This window comes from Elephas maximus, chromosome 4 (genome assembly GCF_024166365.1).
Source record: "Elephas maximus indicus isolate mEleMax1 chromosome 4, mEleMax1 primary haplotype, whole genome shotgun sequence".
NCBI classification, from domain to species: Eukaryota; Metazoa; Chordata; class Mammalia; order Proboscidea; family Elephantidae; genus Elephas; species Elephas maximus.
In genome coordinates, this window is record NC_064822.1 from 185,966,565 (window position 1) to 185,991,947 (window position 25,383).

Consider the following 25,383-nt stretch of genomic DNA (forward strand, 5'->3'; position numbering starts at 1 on the left):
CCGCTCCGCGACCCACGGGTTCCAAGCTCGGCCCGGCCTCCCGCCCCCCCCGGCCAGCGAGACCCCAGAGGGCGAGGCCGTCCTCCCTCCTGGGGGGCGGCTGCAGCGACCCCGCACTAGGAGGGCTGCACCCCGCCCTATCGCGAAGACACAAGCCCCCGGACACAGTCGATGGGCTGGAGGGGCGAGCGCGGGCGCCCCGACTCTGCACCCGGTCTCTGCCAGTTCCTCGAAAAAGATTAAAAACAAACGTGCTGGTCACGACCCACTGACTCGGTCTGGGAACTGCAGTTTCAAAACGGTCCCAGGCGACGGCGCAGGTCCGGGAGGGCGCGAGGGCGGCCGCCCGCCGGCAGCGCCAGGCCCCCGTTTGCTGACGCGCCCGTGAGGGCACAGACCCCACATGCAGGCGACGGCACCCAGCCCGACGCTAACCCGGTCGGCAGGAGCCCGGGGCGCGGGGCGGGCGGGAAGCGAACCAAGGCCGGAGCCCGGACGGCGGGGCGGGGCCGGAAGTGAGGTCAGGGAGCGGGACAGTCGCGGCCGGCGCTCATTGGCCGGGGAGGCGCGGTGGGCGGGGCGGGGCTCTCGGCAGCGCTCGCCCGGTGTTCCAGGTTCGTCTTTGCCGGGTTCCTGGCGACCCTCGTGCCGCGCGCGCGGGGGCCTGCCTGCATCCCCTTCCTGCACGCCCGGGCCGGTAGGTGGTGGTGGGGCGCCCAGGGGTGGGGGTCGGAGACCGGGGACCCGGACCCACTGCAGGGGGCGGGAGTGGACTTGCGGCCACGGGCTCCTGTACCCATTGGAAGGACTGTCCTCGTCCGGGAGCCCGAAGACTGGGGCAGCAGCCCAGGTCCGCGAGCTCAGGGCCCGCCAAGATCGCGTCACCGCTCAGTATCCTCCGTGCAAAGTAGTCTCAGAGCGCTCTGGGGCCGAGTGGCCGAGAAGCGGGCGCAGCAGGCAGCGTCCGCCCCCTCTTTTCGGTTTTGCTTCCCCACTTCTTTCCTGCTTCAGCCATTGCTGGCTGGCTGATACTCCCTAACTCCAGGTCTACCCTAGCCGTAGTCTGGGTCCCTTGGGTCTGGCGCGTGAAGTGGAAGGTGGAGGGCCCTGCGTGATTTTGGACGATTCCTGCCCTTTCTGTTGTCTTTTGGGAAGCGATGACCTCTGTGCCCCTTTGGCTCTCACGGTCTGTTGGGTGACGGGTCATTTTTATATGGCCTTTCTAGCCATAATCTATCTGGTAAGCCCAACCAAATGATTGGGCGGGATTATGCAAATAAGGTGCTTGTGCTCCACCAAGGGGATTGGACAGCTTGCCAGTAGTGTAAATTAGGTGCCTGGAACCGTAACGAGGGGATTGGTTAGTTTTGCCATCCGCTGGGCTTAAAACGAGCCATCCCAGAAGCAGAAAAAGGGACCTTAAACTACCACTAAGAAAAAGTTGGGAGCTGAGTCTATCCTTTGGACCCGGGATCCCTGAACTGAGAACCTCCTAGACCTAGGAGACAGCTGTAATACCAGAGACAGTGCAAGATGGTGAGAAGCTGCAGCAGCAGAACTTGGAGGCTGGCAGGAGACTGCACGTTGGTTGGGCTTCCCAGCCCAGGGAGCAAGAAAGCTGAGAGCCTTCTGGCAGGAGGCTTCCTGGCAGAGTAGGGTGCCTCCAGGCACTGGGCAGAGCTAGGCTTACTGACCCACTGAACAAGAAAGCCGAGCACCTTCATGGAGGAGGCTTGCTGGCGGTGTACAGTGCCTCTGGGCACTTAGTGGAGCTAAAGAGCTCTGTACCACTTGCCCAAGCAGGGCAGAGTCTATGCCGGCCCAAGGGGCCCAGGGCTAGGGAAAAGCCTACCCATGGACACAGCCAAGAAGCTGTCCTGACTGAAGAACTGTGTCCTGAGTTGTTCTTGATCCTGGATTGTAACCTGTTATTTCCCTAATAAACCCCATATTCATGAGTATGGCCTGTGAATTCTGTGTGATCATCGCAACGAATTATCGATCCCAGCAGAGGAGCAGAAAGTGCAACGGGAGGGACAGCTGCTGTCAGAATTGGTAAAAAGGTTGGAGAGAGAACGTATGTCTGGCCTCTGCCTCTTAGTAATCAGCTTTGGGTTGTCGATCTTGATTCTCCTTTCCCCTTGTGAAGTTAGACGAGGAGGTCTGGCACCGCCGCCATGCCATTTTTACACTGTGTAAAACAGCCTCTCCTGCCTGGGGCGCGGGTCTTGGTAGAAGAGTGGTCAGCTCTGGGGCAGCCTGTGCCCATTTAGAAAGAGACAGGAGACTGAGCACTGGGATTAGCGTCTAATAGACTCTGGGTCAACTGTGACTAGCTGCTTGACTTTAGGATCGTCACCTCACTTCCTTTAGACCTTGGTTTCCATATTGGTAAAATTGGGCAGCTGTCACTTGGGTGTGAGGCCTCTCCTGACCACTGTACATAATATCGCAGCCTACCAACTCCTTCTCATCATTCCGTCCTTTTTTACAAGTTTATTGATTGTTTCTTACCCCCGCTGGAAGGAACATAAGTGCTGTTAGTGCAAGGGGATTTGTTGGTTGTGTCCCTGTGGCAGTGCCTGGGACGTAGCCGGTGCTCAGTAACTGTTTGTGGAATGTTGTCTGGCAGGAGCAGGTGCTGCACATGGTGTCTGTGGTTCCACAGTGAGTGGCTGTCCTTTTGCCTAAGACTGCTCTGCCCCCTTCCCACCCCTGTGGCCCTTCTTCCTTTCTGATGACAAGTCAAGGAAGGAGGGTGACGTAGATTGAATTGTGTCCCCCAAAAATGTGTGTCAACTCGGCTAGGCCGTGATTCCCAGTCTTATGTGATTGTGCACCATTTTGTTACCTAATGTGATTTTCTTCTGTGTTGTAAATCCTACCTCTATGATGTTATGAGGTGGGATAGGCTAGGCGGAAGTTATGTTAATAACACAGGACTCAATCTATGAGATTGTTGTTAGGTGCCATTGAGTCAGTTCCCACGCATAGCGACCCTGTGCACAACAGAACGAAATACTGTCTGTTCCTGCATCCTCCTCACAATGATTGCTGTGCTTGACCCCATTGTTGTACTCGCGGTGTCCATCCATCTCATTGAGGGTCTTCCTCTTTTTCGCTGACCCTATACTTTACCAAGCATGGTGTTCTTCTCCAGGGGCTGATCCCTCCTGACAACATGTCCAAAGTATGTGAGACATAGTTTCACCATCCTTGCGTCTAAGGAGGACTCTGGTTGTACTTTTTCTAAGACAGATTTGGTCATTCTTTTGGCAGTCCATGGCATATTTCAATATTCTTCGCCAACACTGCAATTCAAAGACATAGCTTCTTCTTTGGTCTTCCTTATTGTCCAGCTTTTGCATGCATATGAGGCGATTGAAAACACCATGGCTTGGGTCAGGCACACCTTAATCCTCAAGGTGAGCAAAAAAACAAAAACCAAACCCACTGCCGTCGAGTCAATTCCGACTCATAGCGACCCTACAGGACAGAGTAGAACTGCCCCATAGAGTTTCCAAGGAGCGCCTGGCGGATTTGAACTGCAGACCTCTTGGTTAGCAGCCGTAGCGCTTAACTACTATGCCACCAGGGTTTCCCCTCAATATAACATCTTTGCTTTTTAGCACTTTAAAGAGGCCCTTTTTGCAGCAGATTTGCCCAGTGCAATGCGTTTTTTGATTTCTTGACTGCTGCTTCCATAGGTGTTGATTGTGGATCCAAATAAAATGAAGTCCTTGACAACCTCAATCTTTTCTTTGTTTATCATGATGCTGCTTATTGGTCCACTTGTGAGGACTTTTTTTTTTTTTTTTTTAATTGTGTTTTAACTGAAAGTTTACAATAAAAGTCAGCCTCTCATACAAAAACTTATACACACCTTGCCATGTAACCCTAGCTGCTCTCCCCCTAATGTGACAGCACACTCCTCCACCCTGTATTCCACGTGTCCGTTCAACCAGCTCCTGCCCCGCTCTGCCTTCTCATCTCGCCTACAGGCAGGAGCTGCCCACATAGACTCTTCTGTCTCCTTAAGGCAAGAAGCTCACTCCTCAGATTTTTGTTTTCTTTTTATGTTGAGGTGTAATCCATACTGAAGACTGTGGTCTTTAATCTTCATCAGTAAGTGCCTCAAATCCTCTTCACTTTCAGCAAGCAAAGGTGTGTCATCTGCATAACCCAGGTTGTTAATGAGTCTTCCTCCAATCCTGATGGCCTGTTCTTCACATAGTCCAGCTTCATGAATTGTTTGGTCAGCATACAGACTGAATAGGTATGGTGAAAAGATACAACCCTGATGCACACCTCTCCTGGCTTTAAACCATGCAGTAGCCCCTCGTTCTGTCCGAACAACTGCCTCTTGATCCACGTATAGATTCCTCATGAGCACAATTAAGTGTTCGGGAATTCCCATTCTCCGCAGTGTTGTCCATAATCTGTTATGATCCACACGGTTAAATGCCTCCGCATAGTCAGTAAAACACAGGTAAACATCTTTCTGGTATTTTCTGCTTTCAGCCACGATCCATCTGACAGCAGCTATGATATCCCTGGTTCCACCTCCTCTTCTAAATCCAGCTTGAACTTCTGGCAGTTCCCTGCCTATATACTGCTATAGCCAGAATGATCTTCAGCAAAATTTCCTTGCATGTGATGTTAATGATATTGTTCCATAATTTCCGCATTTGGTTGGATCACCTTTCCTGGGAATAGGTTTAAATATGGATCTCTTCCAGTCGGTTGGCCAGGTAACTGTCTTCCAAATTTCTTGGCATAGACGAGTGAGCACCTCCAGTGCTGCATCCGTTTGTTGAAACATTTCAATTGGTATTCCATCAATTCTTGGAGCCTTGTTTTTCGCCAATGCCCTCAGTGCAGTTTGGATTTCTTCCTTTGGTACCATAGGTTCCTGATCATGTTATTTCTTGAAAGATTAGGTTTTGTCTAAAGCTAATCTCTTTTGAGATATAAAAAAAAAAAAGCGAGCAGAGAGACAGGGGGACCTCATACCATCAAGAAAGTAGTTCTAGGAGAAGCATGCTTCCTTTGGATCCAGGGTCCCTGCGCCAAGAAGCTTGGGGAAGATTGATGACAAGGACCTTCCTCCAGAGCTGACAGAGGGAGAAAGCCTTTCCATGGAGCTAGCACCCTGAATTTGGACTTCTAGCATAGTAGACTGTGAAAGAATAAACTTCTGTTTGTTGAAGCCATCCGCTTGTGGTATTTTTGTTATAGCAGCACCAGATGACTAAGACAGAGGGAAAACCCAGAAATTCCACATTCCCTCCGACTGGCCAGGGACTGACTCCTTGCCCAGACACATTCCTAGGACGCCAGGATGGGAGCTGAGAGAGAATAATACTGACCAACTCCTGTGTCCCCAGGCACAGTGCCTTGCCCAGTCCTCCCTCCCTGCAGCAGGCAGGTGGCCTGCTTATCCCCATTTTACAGATGAGGAAGCTGAGGTTCAGAGAGGCCAAGCAACTTGCCCAAGGTCCTACAGTCAGGCAGACCAGGGCTCTAGCCCAGGGCTCTCTGACGTCAATCCCTGTGCTTTGCGCTTTCCTACATTCCTGACATTTATCTTCCCTCCTCCCTCCTGCCATCTCACTCTCTTTACTGTGTGCCTGCTGGTCACAAGGCTCAGGGCTGGGGCTTCAGGCCTCCCCAGGGCAGAGTTCTGGTGTTTGGAGGCTGTGCTGAGTCAGAGCTGGGGTCCCTCCTGAGGACGTCACTATTCCCCTGCATTCTTTGTTTTGCATAACCCCAAGCTCTGGCCCTCACCTACTTTCTCTGGGTTACTCCTCTGCCTCCAGGGTTTTGGATATGGACCTTCTTCAGTTCCTGGCCTTCCTATTTGCCCTGGAACTGTCTGGGATGGGAGCCACAGGGACCCTGAGGACTTCCCTGCACCCAAGCCTGGAAATCTGTATCCTTCAGAGTTGAGAGTGGGTGACTGAGGGGCCTGGAGGTGAGGTCGCTATACCCATAACCCCTTGGGGGATTCCAGGGATGGAGCAGTCCCAGCCAGCAGGTACAGGGGAGAAAGGTAAGATGCTTTAGCCAGACCTTGAGCAAGTCAGTTACCTTCTGAGCCTCAGTTTCCCCATATATCAAATGGAGAAGACAGCTCACATCTCTGAACCAGGAGGGCTCAGTGAGGTTGGTACAGGTGCCCAGCACCTGTGTATCAGACCCTGGGTGGGAACTCAGGAATTCTGTAATACTCTGGATTTCTCGCCCGTCTTGACCCTGGTGTGCTGGGCCACTTCCTCTGGGCCAGGCTTAGGGGACACAGAGATGAGTCAGGACCAGCCCCTGGCTTTGAGGAGTTCACAGGCCTGGAGGAGGAAGTGTCCGTATAAATCAGCCTTGCGCTCTTTGACCAGTGTCTTGGTGGGGCACAGGAAAGGGTGGGGCATCCAGGCAGAGGACACCGTGAGCAGAGGTGTAGAGCGGTGGTGGGAGATGGCGGGAAGACCCCAGGGAAGAGGAGGCAGGAGCCAGGTCCTGGAGGCTTGGGCTCCAGCTATTGGGTATGGAGTCCCTCGTCAGCTGGATGAATAACACATTCCAGGATACAGACACTCCTCGGACAGTTAGGTCCTTCCGTGGCGCCCCAGTGGCAAGTATCCATGGCCCCTGGGCATTCTTGCTGGTGGGGATCGAGACCACTGGACCTGCCCAGGCAGGAGTCTTGGTGGCAGCCCCTTAACTTACTCCTGCCCAGACAAGAAGATGTTTGAGGTGAAGCGCCGGGAGCAGCTCCTGGCGCTGAAGAACCTGGCACAGCTGGATGACATCCACCAGCAGTACAAGATCCTCGATGTCATGCTCAAGGGGCTCTTTAAGGTGCGTGCAGGCCAGGAGTAGCTCAGGGTGCCGGCCTGGTCTTTCAGTGTGGGTGGTACCAGCGGCCTTTGATGTGGGCACTGAGGGATGAGTAGGAGCTCCCTTGCGGGGTGGTGTGCAGTGAGGGGCGACCTGCCTGCACAGAGGAGTTGCAGTGGGTCTGAAGTCAGTCGGGTGGACCAGGCCATGCGGGGCCCTGCAGAATGCTCAGCCCAGGCGGGTTCCTCCAGGTGCTGGAGGACTCCAGGACGGTGCTCATTGCTGCTGATGTGCTCCCAGATGGGCCCTTCCCCCAGGACGAGAAGCTGAAGGATGGTAGGTCTTCCCAGCCCAACCTGTCCCTGACCACTGCCATCTTCTCCAGCTGCTCTTCCTCTCCTGTTCTTGTCACTTCTTCCTGCCTGGAAGCACCGCTTCAGAGCCAGTTTCTGTCCTCTTGACACAGATGTGTTCCTTGTGCCACCCTGTGCATGGGGCAGGGGAGCTAGGGAGGAGCCTCTGCCCAGTGCCACTCCAGGGGCCAGGGCAGGGTCAGCGGGCCATTGGAAGAGGTGGGGGGCACCCCTACCCTGCTCCTGTGGTAGGGAAGGGGTGTTCCCATTTAAAGGAAAGAAGACTGAGGCCTGTGAAAGTGGTTGATCCAGTGGTGGCAGTTAATCAGCACCCTTTGCTTTTGTCCTGAAAGCTCCCATAAAACTAAAAGCACTTCCAACTCATGGCAATCACATGTGTGCGGAGTAGAACTGTGCTCCATACGGTTTTCAAGGCTGACTTTTTGGAAGCTAAATCACCAGGTCTTTCTTCCGAAGTGCCCTTGGTGGGTTCAAACTGCCAGCCTTTTGGCTAGTAGTCGAGCGCTTAACTGTTTGTGCCACCCAGGGACTCCCTTAAAAGCCCACCCCCCTTAAATTCTTTTTGAGATAAGGTGGGGCAAACACAGATAAATAAGATAAAAGAATCAGTGTTCAGCGTTCCTCTATTCCGTCTTCCAAGGATTCCTCCCCGGTGGTCATTTCCCCCCATCTACCGGTTACATTTTAAAAATAAATTTCTTAGGCTACCGGGCCTGGGAGTGGATGGAAGTAGCCTTTATGTATTGAACGGGGGCACTTTATAAGTATCCTCTCTAAGCTCCACTATAACTCTGTGAGGAAGGCAGTACCTTGTTTCCAGATGAAAAAGAACAAGTGGTTTGCCTGGTGATTGAGCCCACAACTCCAGAGTCCTGGCTCTTACTCTGAACCAGGCTAACTCCCGAGTCCTTTGAAGTTCAAGACTATTCTGACACCAAGGGGTCCCTGCCCCACTGGTCTGACCACCCACCTGGGATTTCTTTGGAGCCAGCCTGTTATTTCTCAGGGCATCGCTGACCAGTGCTGATGAGAACTGCCTGGGCCCTGTGTGTGAGGGTGGCTGGAATGGGGGCTGCCTCCATGGCCAGTATGTAGTCATTCTTCATGGTAACCTGGGTCTGGGGGACCCGTAACCATGATAGACATGCTAACTAACCTCAGTCTAAACACACCTTTTGATCAGAGAAGGGACATTAGTGGACAGGTGGTGAATTCAAATAAGATCTGTAGATAAGTTATTAATATCGTATCCACGTTAATTTCCTGTTTCAGATCATCATACAATGGTTACATAAGATGACAATATTAGAGGAATCCGGGTGAAGGGTATATAGAAGTTCTGTGTAGGATTTTTGCAGCTTTTACGTAAGTTCTAAAATCATTTCAAAATAACAAAACCCATTGCCGTTAAGTTAATTCCAACTCATAGCGACCCTATAGGACGGTACAACTGCCCCATAGGGTTTCTAAGGAGCAGCTGGTGGATTCAAACTGACGACCTTTTGGTTAGCAGCCAAACGCTTACCCACTGTGCCACCAGGGCCCACCAAAATAACAAGAAACATTTTTAAAATAAAATTGGAACAATGTTAAAAAAACAAGATCCGTTCCCTAACATTCTAACAGAACTGACCCCACAGACACTGTAATTGTGTTAACACCAGTGTCTGGCTCTGGACATTTGGACGCCACGTTGGGGGAGCCGAGCCCAGTGAGCCTGTCATGGGTTGCATCAGCCTCCACATGCAAAGTGACACCCATCCCTCTGGGCCTCACCCTGCTCCGTCCTCTAAGCAGAGAGACACAGGGGAAAGAGCTCGGGGCTGGGAGTCAGACAGACCTGGGTTTGCAGCCCAGATTTGTCCCTCGCTAGTTGCCTGAGCCTCAGTTTTCCATCTGTAAAATGGGAACAGCAGCCACATTCCCCTCTACAGGTGGTTCTGCAGGCTCCATGAGCTGGTGGACAGAAAGCCTTTAGCATGCGCCGCTCTTGTGGTCAGGGAACACCGTTCCCGTCTCTGAATAGTGTCTGGAGGCTGCCCGGGGGCAGGCAGACGGGCAGTAGGAGCAGCAGCCCTGGCCACTCCTCCCCTCTCACCCAGCCTTCTCGCACGTGGTGGAGAACACGGCCTTCTTCGGCGACGTGGTGCTGCGCTTCCCCAGGATCGTGCACCACTACTTCGACCACAACTCCAACTGGAACCTGCTCATCCGCTGGGGCATCAGCTTCTGCAACCAGACAGGTGTCTTCGACCAGGGGCCCCACTCACCCATCCTCGGCCTGGTGAGCACCCGGGTGGAGGAGCTGGGGAGCCCTCTGTCTAGGGGTGGACTGGGAGCCTGGCATCGCCTCCAGTGCGGCCTGAATATTGATGCTTGGCTGCTTCTCTGTGGTGGGCCTCAGGGCGCCCCGATCACAGAGCCCGCATCTCAAGGGGCTGTGCTGACCTGGGTCCCTAGGGGTCGTCACCTGGCCTGAATCTGCCCAAGCCTTGGGCGGGGTCCTCGTGTGAAGGAAGTGACCCACAGGTGAGCAGGATGCAGGAGGACACAGATGTGACCAGCTTTTCTTCATCCACAGATGGCACAGGAGCTGGGGATCAGTGAGAAAGACTCCGACTTCCAGAACCCGTTTAAAGTAGACCGCACAGAGGTGAGTGGTGGGACCCGGCCATGTCTGCTCTGTCTCTGCTGGGGTGCCTGAGGGGCAGCACTAGGGCTATGCATTTGGAGCAGGATGGGCCTGGGTCAGACCTAGCATGCACTGGGTCCTTCGACCTTAGCTTAGCCCTGTCTGTCTGTGGGGTGTGGTGTCAGCTTTGGAGGGCAGTCCTGAGACTGTGAACACACCACCCAAGTGAACAACAGGCACCTCGTGTTGGGTGAGCGTCGGCTGCTGGGGAGCTCAGGTCACCCTCTTCCCTGCCCTTGAGCCTCTGAGCCCCTGCCTGGCTCCGTCCTCGTTCCTGGACATGCCCTTGGTGCAGGGGCTGAAATGGGCTCTGAGCCCTGGTGGCTGCAGGTTGGGACAACAGATGGGGATGCATACAATAGAGAGGGGAGGGATCAGAGGTGGCAGGGCGGGAAGGGCTCCGTGGATGACTGGAGGACTAGACTGGCTCACCCCTGGCGTAGGGAGGGGTGGCAGGGCCTGTGAGGGGGCTAGGACTTTACCCTCCTTACAAGTTAACAAGCTAGCCTGTTACTATGTCATGGATGCTGGCAGAAGACGATGAGACGTGACTTTATTACTGTACAAGCAGTAACCAGAGTGTCAGCACAGTGGTGTTGGTTCCTCTCGTCATCCAAGTCCCCCTGGACTGACGCAGAGGGACCCAGGTGGATTCTATACACACAGTAGGTTTGCATCACAGCTGAGGGTCCCTGAGCCTGGGAAAGTCACTGCTCCTGTAGTGAGCAGTGTGAGGGCAGTGGTAGTTCAGTGGTAGAATTCTCGCCTTCCATGCGGGAGACCTGGCTTGATTCCCAGCCAGTGCACCCACGTGCAGCCACCTCCCATCTGTTAGTGGAGGTTGCATGTTGCTGTGATAATGAACAGATGTCAGTAGAGCTTCAGACTAAGATAGATTAGGAAGAAAGGCCGGGTGACCTGCTTCCAAGTATCAGCCAGTGAAAACCCAATGGATCACAACAGACCATAGGAGACCCAGATCTGCAGCCAACCACGTGGGTGGCGCAGGACCAGGCAGCGTTCTGTTCCGTTGTGTGCAGGGCCACCATGAGTCTGGGCTGACTTGATGGCAGCTAACAACAGCAACATAGTAAGCAGTAAGCATGCCCGCTCTCTGTCCTGGGGGAGATACTACCTCATCCTTCCAGGCTGTTCTCTGCAAACACAGTCCTAGAAATGACCCAGGTGAAGGGTGGTCAGGGCCTTGCAGTCTTGGCCCACCCAGCAGGGACACTCAGGCCCCTGACAGATTGCCTCCTCCAACAGCCCACCTCTCAGTGCTCCACTTAACTCACATTTGCATTTGAGTATTCTTTTCAGCCTGATGAGTCTGACTGGTAGAGGCTAGGACCGAATCTGTCCAATTGACCTCATACTGTGTTTAATTAAGGCTACTACCACAGGATTCCAAAAAGCAGGGTGAGTCCAGCCTATAGTGTCAACTTCAACCATGTCCTCCTGGGCCCCGAACTTCTGCGGGACCCCTAGATCTTATTTTAAATCCCCCAAAAAACCAAACCAGTTGCTATCAGGTCGTGACAACCCTATGTATGTCAGAGTAGAACTGTGCTCCATGGGGTTTTGAGCAGCTTATATTTTAGAATTAGATCGCCAGGCCTTCCAAGGCACCTGTGGGTGCAGTCTAACCTCCAACCTTTTGGTTGACAGTGAGTGCTTTAACCATTTGCAGTATCAGAGACTATTTTAAACAATCAGGATATAATCTAAAGCCAATCTATTATCCATTATGACCCACCCAAGAGAGTTTAGGCTGACCTGTTAAGCTTTGGCATCATTGCCAGTAATTACAGGGAGCATTATTAGGACTAGGTGGCTACTGCTGCCCATAAACAACTGTATCAAGGATCCCCGAGACCACCTGAGGTTCAGTGATTCCCTGGGAAGAGCCAGGTCTTAGCACATCGTTTTACTTGCAGCTGTTAATTATTCCAGCAAATGGATATAAAGCAAAGCCAGCAAAGGGAAAAGGCACCTGGGCGAAGTCCCAGGGGAACAAAGCACAAGCTTCCAAGTGTTATCTCCCAGTGCAGTCACAGGATGCACTTGGTTCCCCCAGCAATGAGTAGTGACAACATGGGCAAAGTATTTTTTACCAGGCAAGGTCACTGGAGACTCAGTGCCCAGGGGTTTTATCAGGGGCCAGAGAGGCCCTGGGTGGCGCAGATGGTTTGCACTCAACAACTAACCTGAAGGTTGGACTTCGAACCCACCCAGCGGCACCACACAAGAAATGCCTGGCAATCTGCTTCTGTAAAGATTACAACAAGAAAACCCTGTGGAGCAGTTCCACCCTGTAACACGTAGGATCACCATGAGTCAGAATCAACTCGACGGCACTGGGTTTGGCTTTGTCACGTAGGCACCCTCTACCTAGTATATAAAGAAATGCCGAACTTCCAGGAGGAACGCAGGTTTCAGCGTAAACTAAATTGTTTTTGTACGAACAGTTTAGGCACAGTGAGCCACTCTTATCAGTTAGGGTGGTGAAAACACTCCCAAAATTCGAGTTCTCAAACACCAGCCAAGGGCCTACCTTGTAACCAGGCCCTTCAAAATACAGCAGCTGGACCTGCTGCGTTAAGGTTTTCTGCATAGCACCATACGCTTCTAACGTGGCTGAACCAGGAGTGGACCAGGCCTAAGCATTTCGGAGAACCCCTATGAAGTGTAAGGGGCTGTGGGACCCCCCAAGGGGAGCCAGTGGATTTGTTCCAGCAGCAGGGTTGGGGATACAGCTTTCCTGACTGATGCAGCTGCCACCCTGTCTTAGTCACCCAGTGCTGCTGTAACAGAAATACCATAAGTCGATGGCTTTAACAAGGAGGAATTTATGTCTTCACGGTCCAGTAAGCAAGAAGTCCAAATTTTCAGGGTGTCAGCTCCAGGGGAAGGCTTTGTCTCTGTTGGCTCAGGAGGGAGGGCCTTGTCATCAGTCTTCCCCTGGACTAGGAACTTCTCAGCACAGGAACCCTGGGTCCGAAGGATGTGCTCCTTCCTTGGTGGTGTGAGATCCCCCACTCTCTGCTTGCTTCCGTTTCCTTTTATCTCTTGTAATATAAAAGGTGGTGGAGGCCACACCCCAGGGAAACCCCCTATACATTGGATCAGGGATATGACCTTGGTAAGGCTGTTACAATCCCAGTCTAATCCTCTCTAACATAAAATTACAATCACAAAATGGAGGACAGCCACACGATACTGGGAATCATGGCACAACGAAAGTGATACACACATTTTTGAGGGGACATAAATCAGTCCATGACACACCCCTTCACACAAAACCGAAATGACACATCCCCCAGGGTTGCTTGCTTCGTCCTTGATCCTAAGAAATGGCCTAAAGAGCAGCCAGGGCCTCACATTCTTGGCACATCCCAGGGCATGCCGGGACACTCAAGGTCGCAGCAGACAGGGCACGTGCAGAGATGGCTTCATTGCTGTGATGCTGACCCTCCATCCCCGGCAGGCCGTGGGCACCTCTCTCAGAGGGGGAGGGCAAGAGCATGGACCATAGAGAGAATCAACACCAAGCTCAGCAGAGCCAGCGTCGTCATAATGGGCTCTGCTAGGACATCACCAGAGCAGCACCCTATTCTCCTTGCCTCTTGTTGGCCAGGGACAGTGTGATTTTATTCACTTCTTGATACCCAGAGGGACGTGTCCACCAGTAGCACCCCCGGCCCTCCTCACATACTTCCTTCTTGCTTGTGGGGGTCCTACTCATGGACACATCACTGGCCACGGCCCCCTGTCCCTGCTGTCAGGGAGAGCTTACAGTCTGATGGAGAAGGCAGCAGGGAAACCCAGTCCCAGCGCAGTACCAATGGAGGAGGGAAGCATAAGGGGCTGTGGGACCCCCACGGGGGAGGCTGACCCAGGTCTGCCGGTTGGTGGAGGCTATGGAAGGGGCTCCAAGAGAAGTTTCCACAGAGAATGCAGACTTGGGGCTAAGGTTTGAAGGATGCGTAAGAGTTGCTCAGTGGACAAGCTGGGAAAATCTTCCAGGCAGAGATGCGAGCTTGTACAAAGGCTCCGAGGCAGAGCACGGTTCATTCAGTCATCAGATATTTAGTGAGCACCTACTGAATCCCAGCTACTGGAGAAGCAGACTGAAGAAAACAAGGTCCTGCTCTCGTGGGACTTACATTCTAGTTGGGAGAGGTATGCAGTAGCTAAAATACAGATGATAAATGATAGGTGATGACGAAAGCTGTGGAGAAAAAAGCAGGGCAAGGTGGTTAAGGAATGCCACGGGTAAGGCTGGGCCAAAGTTGCTGTTTCAGATGGTTGGACGGAGCCTCACTGAGACGACCTCGAAGAAGTGAGGGAGCCAGTCATGTAACTAGGGAAGAACATTCCAGGCTGAACCGCCACAAGGACAAAGGCCCCAAGTTGGGAGTGTATTTGGGGGCGACTGTGAGCAGATGGGAACTCTAGTGGCACAGTGGAAAGCACTCAGGTGCTAACCAAAAGGTTGGCCATTCAAATCTGCCAGCCATTCTACGGGAGAAAGATGTGGCAGTCTGCTTCTGTAAAGATTGTTGTTGTTAGGTGCCATTGAGTCGGTTCCGACTCATAGCGACCCTACGTACAGCAGAACGAAACACTGCCTGGTCCTGCACCATCCTCACAATCGTTGTTATGCTTGAGCCCATTGTTGCAGCCACTGTGTCAATCCACCTCATTGAGGGTCTTCCTCTTTTCCGCTGACCCTGTACTTTACCAAGAACTGATCCCTCCTGACAACATGTCCAAAGTATGTGAGACATAGTCTTGCCATCCTTGCTTCTAAGGAGCATTCTGGTTGTACTTCTTCTAAGACAGATTTGTTCGTTCTTTTAGCAGTCCATGGATATCCAATATTCTTCGCCAACACCACAATTCAGAGGCATCAGTTCTTCGGTCTTCCTTATTCATCGTACAGCTTTCGCATGCGTATGAGGCAATTGAAAATACCATGGCGTGGGTCAGGCGCGCCTTAGTCTTCAAGTTGACATCCTTGCTTTTCAACACTTTAAAGAGGTGTTTTGCAGCAGATTTGCCCGATGCAATGCATCTTTTGATCTCTTGACTGCTGCTTCCGTCGGTGTTGATTATGGATCCAAGTAAAATGAAATCCTTGACAACTTCAGTCTTTTCTCTACTTATCATGATGTTGCTTATTGGTTCAGTTGTGAGGATTTTTTCTTTATGTTGAGGTGTAATCCATAGTGAAGGCTGTAGTCTTTGATTTTCATCAGTAAGTGCTTCAAGTCCTTTTCACTTTTCAGCAAGCAAGGTTGCGTCACCTGCATAATGCAGGTTGTTAATGAGTCTTCCTCCAACCCTGATGCCCCGCTCTTCATAGAGATTGAATAGGTATAGTGAAAGAATAGATCCCTGACACACATCTTTCCTGATTTTGAACTACGCAGTATCCCCCTGTTCTGTTCAAACAGCTGCTTCTTGATCTATGTACAGGTTCCTCATGAGCACAACTAAGTGTTCTGGAACTCCTATTCTCTGCGGTGTTATCCATAATTTATTATGCCCCACACAGTCGAATGCTTTTGCATAGTCAATGAAATGCAGATAAACATCCTTCTGGTATTCTCTGCTTTCAGCCAGCATGCATCTGACATCAGCAATGATATCCCTTGTTCCGTGACCTCTTCAGAATCCAACTTGAATTTCTAGCAGTTACCTGTTGATATACTGCTACAGCCGCTTTTGAGTGATCTTCAGCAAAATTTTACTTGCGTGTGACATTAATGATATTGTTCAGTAATTTTTGCATTCGGTTGGATCACCTTTCTTGGGAATAGGCATAAATATGGATCTCCTCCGTAAAGATCACAGCCTTAGAAACCCTATGGGGCAGTTCTACTCTATCCTGTAGGGTTGCTATGAGTTGGAATCAATTTGACTGCAGCAGGGTTTTTTTTTGTTTTGTTTGTTGGTATGAGGAGTACAAGGTCAGAGTGGTAGGCCAGATCACAGAGAGCCTCAGAGGTCTTCAGGCGGCCTTGGCGTTTACTCGAGACATGGAGAGCCGGGTGATGGGCTCTGACTTACCCTCTAGAAGGATCACCGTGGCTGCTGTGTGGAGAATAGTCAGTGGTCAAGGTGGATCCAGGGACACAGGTGAGGTGGCTACTATACTTGACCATTTGGGAGTTGATGGTGACTTGAAGTGGGGCAGGGGGGGTGCCCCAGTGAAGATGATGACAAATGGTCAGATTCTGCTTATATTTTGAAGGTAGATCCAACAGGATTTCCTGATGAAACAGATGTGGTGAGACGGGGGCATTGCCCTGAGCAGAGGGCACAGTGGGCAGATCCCACCTTCATAGCTAACTGCGTGGCCAGGATCAGCATGAGTCTAATTCCCACCTGGAAGTGGATCCAGTCCTCACCTTCCCACTTCTCCATCCTCATTGTCAGGTGCACGCAGCAGTGCTCCCTCTCATCCCCAGCCATTTGGGCTAGGTCAGAGGGTACCAGCTACAAACACAGGGGTCCACGTGACTCCTTCCACTTCAGACCAGCGGCCCCCAATTTGGGGTTTTCCTCTAATCTCTCAGGATACCAGTCACAAGTTCAGGGGTCCCCAGGCCCCTAACTTCTGACCTGCTGGCAAAGACTGATAGAATCCACATAGAGTATCTATACTTACAGTGACCTATTTATTATAACCAGGAAGGATATAAAGGAAGAGACACATAGGGCTAAGTCTAGGAGGGGTCCCAGGGCAGAACTACCATGTCCCCAGGGGATGCACTTACTTTCACTGAGCCTTTATATCGGCCTCACCACATGGCCGTGATAGATTACATCATGCCTGCTGAGGCTTAGTCAGTACTGGGCTCGCAGCCAAGCCTCACCGGGGGCCTTACCAAGTAGCCATGGTCACATCTCATGAGGTTTACTCACTATCTAGCCCCCAGGTGGTGTGGCACTCAGGAACCTAGAACAAAGGGCCAGGTTACTTTCTGTACCTCACAGGCGTTAAGGAAGATTTTGGGCCTGAGTATCTGCAAGTGGGGCTGCGCCATTGCCTCAGACGGGAAGACTGTGGTAGGAACAGGCTGAGGATTGGGACGGTATCAGGAGTTTGTTCCTGGACCAGGAGAGCATGAATGATGTCAAGGTAGCAGCTGGGCATATGACTCTTAATTTCAGGAGAGGTTGAAGTGGAGCTTCAACATGAGATGTGAGAGTCCTAGCTATGGAGAAGGTATCGAAAGCCAGGGGACTGGACCAGTCAACCAGAAGTGCCAGGGCAGGTGGAGACGTAACCCAAGGACCAAGGCCTGGGGCGCAGCTGCAATCAGAATTTGGGGGAGTAAGGGGGAGGTAACAAAGAGCACCGAGAAGGAGCAGTCGGCATGATAGCAGCAAACCTGAGAGAGCCGTTTCCCAGAGGCCAAGTGAAGAAAGTATTACAGGAAGGAACGAGTGGTCAAACGCTGCTGGGAGGACAAGGAAATGAGGACAGACTTGACCACTGGATTTGGTGATGTGGAAGTTGTCAGAGGTCTTGATAAGAGCTGCTTTGGTGGAGGAGGGGAACAAAAACGCGATCAGATTGGGAGAATGAGAGGAAAAGAAGGGGACACGGCAAGTAGAGACGAACCTTTTGAAGAACTGTTGCAGCAAGGAGGAACAGACATGGGAGCAGAGCTAGAGGGAGGTGTGGGGGTGTGGGTTCAAGGGAGCTTTGTGGTCTGATGGGAGAAACTACAGCCTGTTTGTACATTGTCAAGAATGATCCATTGGGGAGGGAAGAACTGATGCTGAAGGAGAGGGAAGGGGAAAGTTGCTGGAGCCTTTTCCCTCAGGAACTGAGGAGGGGCGGGATCTGTCGCCCACAGGAGGGGTTGGCCTTGCGGGGAGGAGCCTTAACCTTGACTGGGAGGGCCGGCAGAGTATGTAGGCACAGAACCAAATGAGTTGGTGGGTGTGGTGGTGGGAGCAGTGGCCAGGGCTTCTAGAAATTGTCTAGAGTGCTTCCGTTCCCTGTGAAATAGGAAGCAAGGTTGTGTTCTGAGTGAGGAGAGGTGCTGGAGGAGAAGGTGTGTCAGAGGGTGGAGGGTGAGTGGACCAGGGAAATGTCCTGGGTTACCAGGCAGCACATGGACCCATTAGAGATTGTTGTTGGGTGCCATTGTGTCAATTCTAATTCAGAGCAACCCCATGTGACAGAGTAGAACTGCCCATAGGGTTTCCTAGGCTATGATCTTTACAGAAGGAGCCCTGGTGGTGCAGTGGTTAAGCCCTCAGCTGTTAACCAAAAGGTCAGCAGTTTGAACCCACCAGCAGCTCCCCAGGAGAAAGATGTGCGGTCTGCTTCTGTAAAGATTACAGCCTTGGAAACCCAGCAGGGCAGTTCTACTCTGTCCTATAGGGTGGCTATGAGGAGGAATGGACTCAACAGCAATGGGTTAATGGAATCTTTACAGGAGCAGATTGCCGGGTCTTTATCCTGCAGAGCCACTTGGTGGGTTCGAACTGCCAGCATTTTGGTTAGCAAGCAGGCACTTACCTGCTGTACTGCACAGCAGACGATGGACAGTGAAAAGGGACAGGAACGACAGGTGGTAGGTCCTGGCAGGTGAAGGTGTTAGGGAAGAGGAGGGGATGGCCAGAGTGAAATGCTTGAGGTTGGTGGGCAAGGTCACCTGCAGGACTGCAGAGCAGGATTTGCTGGAGGGCAGGAGGAGCGAGGTGGGCTGGGGCCAGGGACCTTGAAGGCCAAGCTAAGGAAGGACCAAAGTGGGTGTGGGGAGACCTTGGGAGACTCAGGAGAGAGTTGGTGGTGGCTAAGCCCAAGTGGAGGTGACGGTGGGGCTAGCAATAGAGAGACAGAGAGTAGATGGGTTTGGGAAGTAAAATGAACCAGGCCTTGGCCATGGACTCGCTATGGAAAGGGTACAGCGGGCATGGTGGTGCTCCTTGTTTTCTGCCATTCTCATCTAGGCTAGGTGTTCATCAGCATGGGACGCTGGGAGAGGACTGGGTTTTAGGGAGGTCAAGCCATGCTGAATTATGGTGCATATTTGGGACATCGTAGTGGACATATGGGACAGGCCGTTAGATATGGAAATGCCAGTTGAAGGATAATTGACCGTATAGGTGGAACAGAAGCCATGGTATAGGTGAGACAGTCCGGAGAGAGCACAGAGTGAGAAGAGAAGGGCCTGGGGGTTCCCATCTTAGAGAGCCCCTACCAAAGTGCTCACCTCCTCCCACCCTTGCTGGCCCTGTGTTCCCACCCGCTGTGGAAGCTGCAAGCCTGGGCACCATCCTCTCTTCCTCACTCCCATCCCTTTGTCAGGGTCTGCCTGCTGCTAGTCTCCTTCCCTCCTCCCTCAGGCGTGGCCGGCAGGGCTCCCCCCACCCTGGGAGGAGGAGTTTGTTTCTTTTCTTTCTGATGCCCTTGCAGGTTCACACCTCAGCATCTGGCCCTCTACCTGGAATGCCCTTCTCTTTCCTCCCACTATTTGCTTGGCCAACCCCTGCTTATCTTTTCTAAGACCCACTCAGCAGTTTTCCCCAAGCGCCTTGAGTGGTTGACGTGTCTGGGGGCTCCCTGAGGGCAGGGCCTGTGTCCAGGCAGCCTTTCTGTCCCCACACCCCACAGGGAACCTGGCCTAGAGCAAGCCTGTCACAGTGTGGCTCCCAGGAGACTAAACCAAGCTGCTATGTTCTTCCCTCAGTTCATTCCCAGCACCGACCCTTTCCAGAAGGCTCTGAGAGAAGAGGAGAAACGCCGGAAGAAAGAGGAGAAGCGGAAAGAGATCCGAAAAGGCCCACGGATCTCGAGATCCCAGTCCGAGTTATAGCCCCGGAGCAGCTCAGGGTCCGAGGGGCCAGGAGGAGGCCACGTGGGAGGAAGAGGCAGCAGCAGTGCAGCCGAGGTGCAGCAGCAGCAACTGTATGGTGAGAGCCGCCCCGTGTAATGGGGAGGCCACATCTGCTTGTCGCCTGGGGAGCCAGATCTGAGCCTAACTGAACGGCCTGGATTCCTTCCAGGGCCTCCCTGGAGGGACGCCGCAGGGGCCTTCAGAGGCTGCTGTGCTGCGGTTGTGACCTCGTGGAGACTACTGGCGGAGAGGGGAGGACCCTACTGGGCCCTCCTGGCTGGTGGAGCCCTTTGTGAGGGCAACAGAACAAGGCTCTGGGGCATAAAGTTGCCACGCCTACTGCTGGCCCTACCCACTGTCAGTGAGCCCCCCTGGCACAGGTCCCAGCCCCTCTGCAGAGACAATAAAAGCCAGCAAATCCGATGACTGAGGCTGGTTTGGGCCTAGGCCTCTGCAAGCCCTCCAGTGGGTGGGAGTGAGGGGCCCCAGGGACATAGAAAGCAGCAAGGAGGAGGCCGGTCTCATCGGGAGGAGCCCGGGCCCTCATGGTCCCTCGTCAGCACTGCACTTGGCGAAGATCAGTGTTGGGAAGGGACCCAAAAGTGTCCTGGGAGGGTGTTCAGCCCAAGGAGACCTTGGAGCAACATGGCCTCTGTCCTCAGAAGCCTGAGGAGCAGTCATTGAGCAGAGCCAGGGAAGGCTCAGCTTGTCCTCTCAGACAGCATGCTCTGAGACCCTAGGCATGTAGGTGGGGGCCGGCTGCAGCTCCGCAGGGGCTGTGCATCTCACTGCCCCGACTCGGTGGGATGGTGAGCTCGTAGCCCCAGGAGACGTGAACCAGAGACCTGTGGCTGCAGGGCAGAGCAGCCTTATGCTTTCTGCCCCTTCCAAGCAGAGGCGGGGGTGGGAGGCCCTATAGGAATTCTCCCTCGACCCCTTTGGCCTGGCCAGGCCGGGCCCTGCCTGTAAAAAGCGGAGAGATGAACATCCCCAGACCTCCCCACTCCCACTGACAGTGCAGGCCAGACCTGGGCCTGGCCTCAGCCTCCCTGTATCGGAGCTTCACTGGCAGAATGATCTGCCGATGGCAGAGCCTCTGCCTAGCCCTGACCTGGCTCTGAGGCTGGAGCCTGGCCAGCTTCCGTCCTGGGAGTTCTCCCAGAGTACTCATCTCAGGGCGGTGAAGGGAAGCCAGGCCTCCGGGAGGCTTCATGGAAGGGCCCAGAACATCCCCCACCCCATCAGTCAGGAGGAGTTAGGAGCAGGAAGCAGCTGGAAGAGAGAGGGGTGTTGGAGGCTGGGAGGAGGACTGGACAAGTTTTCCCTTCACAACTGCCTGGCAACCACCTGGTCCCTCTTGCTGGGCAGCGGAGGTGGGGTCTGGTTGTAGGACTGACCTCAGATACCTGGGCTCCATTCACCTTTGCCCTTCGCCCCCTCCCCCAGCTGTGTGACCCCAGCCATGTTTCTGTGACAATTACGTGAGATGACAATGCCAGATTTTAGGAACCCTAGAGGACTGTTTGCACTCGACCACTAACCTACTGTGCAAGAAAAGTCCTGGCGATCTGCTTGCATTAAGACTACTGCCAAGAAAACCCCATGGAGCAGTTGTACTCTGTAACACATGGGATCACCTGGTGCCCGCAGGTGGAGCTGGGGCCAGGACCAGGCTCTTCCCTGGAGAGGGGCTTGGCCAGTCACCGTCCTCATCATGCCCGAGAGTGGTTGTGTTTGCTGACCTTGCTGGGCGAGTGCTAAGCCTCCCCCTTAACTGCAGGAAGAGCTTCCTAAGAACCAGGCCTGCGTGGCAGTGGACCTCGCTTTCTGGAAGGTAGATGGTGACCCCAGGGACTGGAGGACTCTGAGTAGAGGCTGAAAGGACGCCTCGGGACAGCGGGGAGGTCGTTCCAGCTTTGGCTGGGGTCCTCCTGAGTGACTCCTTGGAGCTCTGTCACTGGCAGGATTCCAGTCATGTGAAGCAGAGCTGGGAGGAAAACCTGTGCAGCTTGGGACTAGCAGAGGCTGTCGCTTCCTGGCTGTTGTCATCAGAACCAGGCGCCTCTCTTAGACCCTCGGTGTCCCCATCTCAGAGTGGGATTGGGACACCCCCTGCTAGCTGGTCAGGAAGTACAATAAGAGCCTGTGTGAAAGGCCCTGGTGGCGCAGTGGTTAAGCACTCAGCTGCTAACTGAAAGGTTGGCAGTTCAAACCCACACAGTGGCTCCCCGGGAGAAAGACTTGGGGATCTGCTACCGTAAAGATTACAGCTTAGAAACCCCTATGGGACAGTTGTACTCTGTCACATGGGGTTACTGAGTTGGAATTGACTTGATGGCACCCAACAACAGCAACAGGCAGCGGAACCTGGGATTCGGGTCCACTCTGACGGTTCTCTGTTGGTTCCATAAATTTGTTTCGCACCCACTGTATGCAGAGCCCAAGACGGGGGCCCAGCTTCTCGCTTAGCCCCTGTGGTACTTCCCTCCTCCCGGGCTCTTCCCTTTCCAACTCCAGCCTCCCTCCTGGGTTGATTTCTTCCACCTCCTCTCAGATGGGCCATGTTTCCCCATATGACACCCTAAAAGGAGCAGAACCACTCTGCTCGCCCCTCTCCTCCCCTCTTCTTCTCCCTTCTCCCTTCCATTGCTTGTTGTTTGTCCCAGAGTCCCCCCCCTGAGGGCTCCTGCTGCGGAGCCCACCCCTCTCCTGCCCAGGAGCCGCGGGCACCACGACACGTGTCTGTGCAGCCCCCCGTGCAGCTAGGATCCAGCCATGTGTCTGAAACTCCCCAGATGCCCCAGCCTGAGAGGAGTCGTGGTGGTGATAGCAGGGACCAGGGAACGCTCTGCGGGGTGGTTCTAGTGACTGGTCCAGCGACCCATGTTGGGTCCTCAGAGGTGGCAACAGTGGTATTGTCATCGTGGCCTAGGACATTGCTCCTCTCAGTCAACCTCTAGGCCTTGTCCCTGGCGCCCCTGGAGAGTGGGGCTCCCCAGGATCCCTTAAGACGGTTTCTCAACAGTGGCACTATTGATACTTGGGGCTGGATAATTCTTTGTTGTATGGGTGGGAGGGGTGCCCTGTGATTGTAGGATATTCAACAATATCCCTGGCCTCTACCCACTAGATGCCAGTAGCAATGCCCCAGTTATGACAACCAAAAATGTCTCCAGACTTTGTCAGATGTCCCCTGGGGAGTGAAATCGCCTCCAGTGAGAAAGAACCATTGCTGTAGAAATTCCTTTTATGCTTTAATTAGCTGGGGCTGTTTGCTGTGCTGTAGGAGAAGTGGGCTCACCTTGCTGTGTCACCGTCCCCTCATCCCAGCCTGCCCCTTCCTCTGTCTCCCCATCTCCATCCTCAGACGTGCTGGTGATGGCTCCTTCTCCTTGAGGTGACCCTCCCAGCTCTGGGCCACCCATCGTCCTGGTTCTCTGTGCTCGGTCTGAGCCTGCTCTAGCTTTCCCTGGTTCCTCTGGCATCACCTGCCCCTCAGTGAAGGCTTTCCTGCCTTAGTTTCTCCTCTGCTTAGGGAGCCTCATTTTCTAAGACCACATAGCTGATGGCACCCACCCTGTCACACCCTGATGACCTTTGGTCCTTACATTTCAGCTGTTCCAAACCAAACTTGCTGTTTTCTACTCCCATCCCACCTCTGTGTTAAACAGTGGGGTATATGCTCTTGCTTAACCCAGTGGAAAGGCTTCCTGGAGGAGGTGACACCGGAACTGAATCCCAAAGGATTTGGGGGATTGGGTGGGTAGGGAGGAGGACAGGCACTGCAAGCAAAGGCCTAAAAGGGGAGGGGTCTTACATGAAAAAACATACACAAAGTTCTCTTCCATGACCCGCAGTGGGCACCCAGGCCACGGTCTGTGGCAAGACCTGTGGTCACCTAGCCCAATCCCTCCATTTTCAGAGGAAGCACCAGGTCCTGAGGACTGACTTGTGGAAGTCTTTTCTGCCCCTCAGAGCCAGCCTCAGAGTCTGTCTCCTCCCCACTAGGACAAGGGGCCAGCTGACAGAGATGGTCAGGTAGGTGGGACCCAGGGCCAGAGAGGGAGTGCCATGGAAGGCCTGCTTTCTGCTGAGGCCGGGTCCAGTGCGGCCTCCCTTCTAACACCATTTTCACTGTGCCTTCACGGTGCCCCCTCAGACCACTTGGTATGCCCAGCTGGAAGCCAGGGGAACAGTTACCATGTGGAGGTGCTGTGCCTACTAATCTTACCTTCCAGGGCTCCCGGCAGCCCTCTGCAAGTGGATTATGAGGCTCTGGGGTAGGAGGGCGCATGACCAAAGTGACTCAATATGGAACCATTGCCACATCCTGCCAGGCCAGCAGACTGTCACCCAGTGAGGACCCCCATGAGAGCCACTGAGAGGCACAGTTGAAGGTGGCAGGGTCCAGCTCAGTGCCAATGCAGAGCAGGGCAGCAGGGGCAGTAAGGAGCCCCGAGAGGCACAGTTGAAGGTGGCAGCATCCAGCTCAGCGCTGGGGCCAGAGCAGGGAGGCAGAGCGCGGGTTTCTTTTTCTTTCAGAGTGATGCTGGGGTAGTCTACGCCAGCTCTTCTGAGTCTAAACAGGGAAGAGGAGATCTTGTCTTTTTTTCCCCCCAAATAAGCTTTGTTTCTTGGTTATATATGTTCATTATAAAAATGAATCTAAGCAATATGGAGATATCAAGAAGAAAGTAAGTCACCCAAATCCCACCACACTACCATAACCGTGACTGTTGGTCTCTACCCATTTGGCCCTTCCTGTGAGCATGTAGATCCATATTTTTTTCAGTTACAATAGCTACCCTGTATACGGCAGACCTGAGGCCAAATGCTGGCAGGGGCAGCGCCTTCCTGTCAGGTTTTTTACTCTCCTGGCTACCCCACATACAGTTCTCGCCTTCTTAGAACTTGGGGTTTCATCTTAAATGCCACTTCTTCAGAGTCCTTTCCCCAAGTCAGGTCCCTTGTTCTAGTTCATCACACCACTACCCTGTAATCGCTTGTACCACCATCAGTTATTTTTTATGTCTCTGTTTATTTGCTTGATGTCTGTTTCTCATGCTAGACTGGAAGCTCTCAGAGGGCAGGAACTGTTTCTGTTTGCCTCCCGGAGATGTTCAATAAAAATTGTCAAACAAATGTGTGAATGATCTCATTGAATCTTCACAACTGTGAAGGGGTACTCTTTTATCTCCATTTTATAAGTGATAAAACTGAGGCTTAGAGCATTTTGTTAACCAGCCCACGGTCTGGTTGAGCTAGTGAATCTATATGCCTGGCTCCACACAGCCTGTGCGCTCTGAAGTCAGGACCACCAGGCGAGGCTGCCTCTCACAGACTCATAGGAAACTTCCTTTTCAACACTACATTATGAAAGCCTTTTCTTGTCAGTAAATACACATTTGCGTATGTAATTTTTAATGATGCCATGGTATTCTATAATGTTGATGTAAATATATCCAGTCTCTCATTGGGCTTCTCGGTTTTCCTTAGTGACAGAGGACCTTGTAACTTGCGCTTCTAAACGTGAATGTGTATACACTTCTCTGAGCACTTGTGCTTTTACTCCTTAGGTAACCAGAGGTCAGGCAACAGGAGGAGTGCAGGGTCGAGA

At 53.0% G+C, this 25,383-nt stretch overlaps 1 protein-coding gene across 1 annotated transcript; it reads left to right on the forward strand.

The window, feature by feature from the left end:
- Positions 1-584: 584 nt before the first annotated feature.
- On the forward strand, positions 585-24,901 carry CCDC134 (coiled-coil domain containing 134). The gene is made up of 7 exons (XM_049884543.1): positions 585-697; positions 5,820-5,932; positions 6,734-6,855; positions 7,086-7,170; positions 9,311-9,492; positions 9,790-9,861; positions 19,620-24,901. The coding sequence occupies exons 2-7, from the start codon at positions 5,830-5,832 to the stop codon at positions 19,743-19,745; spliced, it is 690 nt and encodes a 229-aa protein (XP_049740500.1). The 5' UTR covers positions 585-697; positions 5,820-5,829; the 3' UTR covers positions 19,746-24,901.
- The last annotated feature ends 482 nt before the right edge of the window (positions 24,902-25,383 follow it).

Bases quoted from the DNA above. Each gene is read 5' to 3' on its own strand.
- CCDC134 (XM_049884543.1), top strand. From the start codon at position 5,830: ATGGACCTTCTTCAGTTCCTGGCCTTCCTATTTGCCCTGGAACTGTCT. The intron at 9,493-9,789 runs GTGAGCACCCGG...CTTCATCCACAG, and splicing joins ACTCACCCATCCTCGGCCTG to ATGGCACAGGAGCTGGGGAT. The intron at 9,862-19,619 runs GTGAGTGGTGGG...TTCTTCCCTCAG, and splicing joins TTAAAGTAGACCGCACAGAG to TTCATTCCCAGCACCGACCC.